We start from the raw sequence: 6493 nt of genomic DNA on the forward strand, positions 1-6493 counted from the left end.
CACCCAATGTCGCATTTCGCACATCGCCTTACGGGGCAGCGAGGAGGGGATTTTACTGGCAATGTCCTCGAACTGGTCATGTTTTCTCCTGGGCAGCATTTAGAAACGGGTTATGCCACTGCGGGGGAAAAAAAAACTAATTACACTTTCATTCATTGTAAATGTGTTTCCATAGTTCTTTCAATTTTACAATGAAAGTTAGTTTTCATTTTGTCGCCAAAATGACAATAAGATAAACTGTAACTAATTATGTGGCTCCAAAAAGAGAGTTAAATGCACAACATAGATTGGGTCTACCTGGAACATGATCGACTGATATTCAAATTCATGGCTCAATGGGTATTTTACATTTACCCTAAAACCTACTAAATGAGTAAATGCTTATTCCACCCCGAATAACACATACAAACTCACGAGGGTTATCTTATTATTATAAAGATAAATAAATATCTTAGAAGCCTTGGCTATTAACAACTCAACGGTTATAATTCACATCATAAAGACACTCAAACAAACATACTATTAACACGGATTCCACTAGTGTCTGGTAGCAGTTGTTTCATGTAATACTTGGATCCGCGAGACAGATTTATCCTCTTCCTCCTTTCTACTGGTATGTAGTCAATCGAACACTCCGAGAAACCACGTCTTACAAACCTGTCAATTATGGTAACGTTAATTATTAGCTCATTTTTACCTATTTGTTTCCTGCCATCAAATAACTTTTGATCATCCAGTCTCTCCTATACATGTTCATCAGTCAATGTTCATCAAATTTCAAATTGGACGATTTTATGATTTTGCTTACATTAAAATAAACATTTGTGAGACAAGATGTACACATAGAAACTTACCAATCTGCTGTTCGGGTCGTTAGCAAAAAAAGCCTTTGCAGTCCTATGGAAGAAGCTTTCTTCTCGATATAATCTGCAAGTTGCAAGGGAGTTAAAAAGAACTAGATTATAATGTAAACTTTGAAAGGTATTTTGCCCGTTTTAGCACATTAGCCAATTTCTATTGCATATAACGCAAAGAAAATTTATGATCATACCAAGCAATTTATCTCCCTGGCCTTGGCCCCGACAATCGGGAGAAACGGCTATAGCAGCAACCTCCCCACACTTATCTTCGTAAAACGGAAACAGAGCAGCACAAGCAATAATTTGCCCTTCTCTCTCCACAACAATGAAAGAGTCCAATGCCGCAAGTAACTGACAAGATCGACAATTAATTTTAATTTAATAAATAAAATAAGAACATAAGATCATCAGGAATAGTGTAACATTAACACAAACCTCCTCATCGGTCCTCTTGACCAAAGTTCCAGAATCTTCCAAGGGTTTAAAAATTTGTCTAATTCCGGGTAGATCGTCCACCTTCCCCATCCTCGTTCCTTCATAAAGATCGCTGCAAAATACAGTACAATACTTAACTACTATGCTTCATAAATTCACTTTGTGATTTTTTTTACGATAATACTGCATACCTAGCAACCATAGTCCCCACTCCATCTCTCTGAAACAGTTCTTTTAATAACACTCCAGCAATATTCCCATCTAGCAGATGAACTCTCTGGACACCTCCCTAATGTACAAGAAAAACACAATTGATAAAAATAAAAGTAATTTACACGCGCTTTTTTCATCATCAATACTAAAAGACAAAATTACACGGATAGTCCCTGTGGTTTGTAACAAATTAGGATAGTAAAAAGAGATTTTTTTTGCTGCAGATAGTCCCCGTGGTTTGCACACATTCACGGACAGTCCAAATCACTAACTTCGTTAACTTTTCCATTAAAAACTGACGTGTGCCAGGCATGTGGGTGGTCGTCAATTTTTAACGGAAAATTTAACGATGTTAATAATTTGGACTATCTGTGGAATATGTGCAAACCACGTGAACTATCGTCATCAGAAAATTCTTTTTTGACTACCTTAGCAATTTGGTACGAACCACAGGGACTATCTGTGCAATATTGTCTTACTAAAATGACTTACTCTGCACACGAAAGCGGCAGCGGCCAATTCGGATAAGTAACCATTCGATCTACTAAGCCTTTCTTGACCACCAATAGCAAACCCTTGTTCACTTGACCACAAACCGTTACCGTTATCAAAACCGACACCGTTTTGAAATGTTGCAGTGTACCTGTCACTTGATGCCATTCTGTTTAACGGGGGAATAGAACTCGATTCTTCCTTGCCGATGGCTTTTACATAATTAGCAGCAATCTCACTTTGTTTGGCTCGTCTGCGTATTAACATGTCTGCATCTTCAAGAGTCAAAAATCTAATCAAACGTCCCCATTCATCCAAAATGGGACCGTCGATAACGCAGATAAGTTTCTCTGCTCCAAGAGCCAAAGCACAAGCAGTGGCAACTTCATATGTGCTGCATTGTTTGCAGAATGAGCATTAGTAACTTTAACATCTGTACAGAACTACAGATATCTACAACTACATTAATGTTCAGTTGTTCACACATGTTGGGTGAAGAAAGCATGCTGGATCATATATGTGTTTCACATGATTTGCACCATGAATTTAGCAAGTCTCAATATGAGCTCCTATAATAGAATATTTTGATGAATAACACGTGTGCGCGCACACACACATATACACTTTGTTTAATAAGTAGAATTGTAAAATACATATTGTAGTTGCTATCGTGGCTTAAATAAATGTCACAAATTAAAGATGAATGTCTTAATCAACATTCCAAGAAAACCTGAGACAAGACCGTGGAAGATGTGAAAATGGATGTCTATATCACTATATGGGCAATTCGTTTATAGTATGGGTCAAGCGCTCTGGTTCTGCGTTTACTTGTCCAGCAAATACCGCCCATTGATGTACTTTTTTGAATTGAGTAATGCAATATGATGACAAAAAAACATAATTACAATAAAAACTAAATCACAGAATAAAACGATGCACTGGGTTGTATTCATTAGTAATGATCTGTAGGTGACTTTCAACCAGTTTGATTTGTTTGACCCATTTAACCCAGCCCACTTACAACCAATTTTAATCTTTGATCTTCTTTGAGATAAAACAAAACCAGAGTCGATGCATTCATACGTAAATGAAGTAATGAGTAACAACCCAGAGAGTGAGAAGAACTTGGATGAAGTGGCTATAGATTTGTCATATTAGATTCAGTTAGATCATGGCAACCAGTAACTAAAAGGTACCTATCAATAGACTATATAGCATACTTGCAATTTAGTACACCTCCGGAGCTAGAGTATCCAATGTTGCTCAAGATGACAATCGAATCATTATCCAGCCTCTCACGTATCCGATGAACATCCACTTTCTTTACTTCACCCGTCGCTCCATAATCGATCCCTTCCACAACTCCTCTTTTCTGTAAAATAAAAAAAAAAAAAATCATAATTCAACTCACCAATATTGCTTCAACATCTTCAACTACCGCACGAAATGAAAACAAAAACAGATAAAAAAAATACCTTTGCTGCAAGAAAGTTCCCACTTGCAACACTAACGCTGTCATGCCACCGCCTATTCTCGCCATGACGCCTAATGCTGCATAACGATGGTCCTGGCGACAGCTTTGCCTCGATCATCAAACGAATTCGCCCAGCTGAATCCATCGCCGCTTTAAGAGAATCCGAATCTGTAATTCTGTACCTTCCAACATATTTCGGTTCACGCCCTGTTATACATAACAATTCACAATTCATGAACAACAATGCAACACAATCAACTACATCTATATACATAATCATATACACCGAGTAAAGTAATAAATCACCTTTATCAGCTAATAGCTGATCAATCTGAACATGTGTCCCTGGAACAAGAACAAACTTTATCCCCAAACCATGAAGAAGCGATATATCCTGCATACACACCTCCAATTAAATTATAAACTAATATGCTCCAATTAACACAATCAGATGTTAAAATTCAAATTCAAACTAAACACTTGCCATTAAAATAGGATCTAACAGAGAACTATCTAGAACTTCAGCAGAAAGCAGAACAACAAAAGTACTGCCTCGATGAGCAGTGAAATAAGGCCACGCTTCTCTAAAAAACGTCACAAAAAGTTCATCTTTGATAGCATTAATGTTAGCTTCTTCACCAGCACCTTCACTCTCGTACTCTCCTAAAACGTTACACGTGCTACTCGACGATAACTTATTTCTTCTAAAATTAACAATTGAATTGAACATCGGCGTCCTTGTTGAACCGGTCATGAAGCATCGGGCCGGTTTGGTAAGGAGATTAACGAATTGAGGGCGTAGGGTTTGGAGATAATTAGTACATGAAGCTGAGTATGTAACGGCCATACTTGATTTGAATAAGTCGCGGCTGCCTGAGTCGGTGACGGAGCGGTGCTCAAGTAACGATATTTTGCTATCTTTGTTGTGAGACCCCAACGGGCCGTCACGTTTTAGGTTAAAAATTCAATGGTCAACGCAACAAAGAATATAATTCAATTCCACGTGGCAATTGAATTTTTTCTATTACAATTTAATTAATTAATTATTAATTATTAATTCAATACTTGGGACGGCTACGTAAATACGTTTATTTAATCTTAATTTATATTTATAGTAGTACTATTAAGATTTTTATTTATAATTAAAGTTCTAATTAATAAATAAATACTATCATCAATTTTAAATAAAAAAATCAAAATTAAAAACAATTTATAAACTTTTTAATTAATTCGACTAAGTTTATATATAGAAAAAAAAAAAAAATGTTTATATATAGACTTACACAGTAATATCATGTATAAAGTTTAATTACCTTCATAATAGGATCCAAATTCGGGCCTTCAATCACTTCTGCCGTTAACAAAACCACAAATATGCAACCGCGATGTGCGACAAAATATGGTTGAGCTTGTTTCATCATGTCTGCAAACATGTTACCAAATTGTGATATTCCTTCTCTACCACCATCAACGTATCTACTTCGGCAACAGCAACTGTGATTTTCGCCACTGCGGCCACATTTCATAACAATACTAGACTTAATCTTCTTCATGTCACCAAAGTCTCTCAAAGCAGACTCACAAACAGATGTCTTCCGCCAAGACCATGTTGTTGTTTTTTCATATATTTGCATTTTAAAATAAGGTTTTTGTTTCAATAAAACCATGGTAATTGATGAGAATCAATAAGGCATGCATAGTGTTTGGTATTGATAAATATATACGTAAATCAGTATATACTACGGACTATAAGATAAGATGTTTACTATTGTTGTGTCGCGTCACTAAAATGTAGCAAAACGTTTGTGCTAACCGGACAAATTAACGTGGGTCCTAGTCCTTTGGTTTTGCACCCAACCAGTTAATAGACCAGGTGCATACATAAATTGCTTTACGTACTACACAACGTTTAATTAATGTCACACTATGATGTACCCGAAGAGGCCGAGACATAAGAAAAGTAATTTGAAAAGATTGACGGGCCACAATTTTTGTTTTATTTTCTAAAAATTGGTTTTGGTTTTGTTTTCCATTAAAAACATTTGTAATAAGATGAAAAAAGGAAAGGCATCATCAACATTCAACAATATGACGGATTTCAATTGACGATATAAGGGGTTAAAACCATTACGGGTCATGGTATGCCGATGAATGTACGACTCTAGATATTGAGTCGACAACAAGCGTTGATTTATTGGCGATTTGACTGACTCTTATAGCCCAAATTAAATTTCAGTCAGGATTTAAAACCCATGAAAATTTAATTTTACCATTTTCATGACGTCTCAATTTTTTTTAAAATTTTATTTTAAAAAAAAATGTTTTTCTTACTTATTGGCCGGAGGTTCACTTGAAAACAATCTCTCTATCCGTCGAATAGCGAGAGGGGTGATTTTCTCTACTTTTGAGAATGTTTTCACCTTCCCCATACACCACTTATATGGTATTGAGTTTTGTGGTTGTGTATGCCGATGAATGAAGGTGGATGCATATTAAAAGTTTAGTTCCATGATTAATAACATAGCCTAAAACGAAGTAACCTCACATTGATTAATACTGGAAGATAGAGCAGGAGGTATTTCACACCCTCGCTTTCATACTAAGAGAGTCATTAGTTTAAATCTAATGCTAGGTAAAATCGATCAAAAGCCTTTTGAAAATATAACTTTTAATCCTATAATTAAATACCTTAGTCTAGCTTTCATATTTACATAAGAGTTTTTCAATTAAACTCTGAACCCATTATATTTCTTAGTGTTATAAGTAAATAAATGCAATTCATAATTTCATACTGATACTTCTTTCGTGACAAAAAGAATGTTCCCATATATATATATATATTTTTTTTTTCAAAAATATTAATATATATATATATATATAAAGATCAAATGATCCGGAGTTACAACTTTAGTACAGTTCTTATGATCTGCTTACAAACTCGTACAATAGAATTGAAACCAACACACTAGAGACATACAAACAAACACCACCACACTGATCTAAACATACATATACATAC

At 35.5% G+C, this 6493-nt stretch overlaps 1 protein-coding gene across 1 annotated transcript; it reads right to left on the reverse strand.

The window, feature by feature from the left end:
• Nucleotides 1–396: 396 nt before the first annotated feature.
• LOC139896448 (probable amino-acid acetyltransferase NAGS2, chloroplastic) lies at nucleotides 397–4410 on the reverse strand. Its single transcript, XM_071879092.1, has 10 exons — nucleotides 3959–4410; nucleotides 3781–3868; nucleotides 3476–3681; nucleotides 3221–3372; nucleotides 2001–2394; nucleotides 1487–1584; nucleotides 1296–1407; nucleotides 1052–1211; nucleotides 855–927; nucleotides 397–657 (listed from the first exon to the last, which is right to left on the reverse strand). Exons 1-10 carry the CDS (start codon nucleotides 4319–4321, stop codon nucleotides 507–509), a joined length of 1797 nt encoding a protein of 598 aa, XP_071735193.1. The 5' UTR covers nucleotides 4322–4410; the 3' UTR covers nucleotides 397–506.
• Nucleotides 4411–6493: the final 2083 nt, after the last annotated feature.

Source organism: Rutidosis leptorrhynchoides, chromosome 3 (genome assembly GCF_046630445.1).
Source record: "Rutidosis leptorrhynchoides isolate AG116_Rl617_1_P2 chromosome 3, CSIRO_AGI_Rlap_v1, whole genome shotgun sequence".
NCBI classification, from domain to species: Eukaryota; Viridiplantae; Streptophyta; class Magnoliopsida; order Asterales; family Asteraceae; genus Rutidosis; species Rutidosis leptorrhynchoides.

Excerpts from the sequence above, each read along its gene's own strand:
- LOC139896448 (XM_071879092.1), bottom strand. The coding sequence starts at position 4,321 with ATGGCCGTTACATACTCAGCTTCATGTACTAATTATCTCCAAACCCTA. Across the intron at positions 3,869-3,958 it reads TGTTAGATCCTATTTTAATG|GATATATCGCTTCTTCATGG; the intron begins GCAAGTGTTTAG and ends GTGTGTATGCAG. Across the intron at positions 928-1,051 it reads CCAGGGAGATAAATTGCTTG|ATTATATCGAGAAGAAAGCT; the intron begins GTATGATCATAA and ends TGCAACTTGCAG.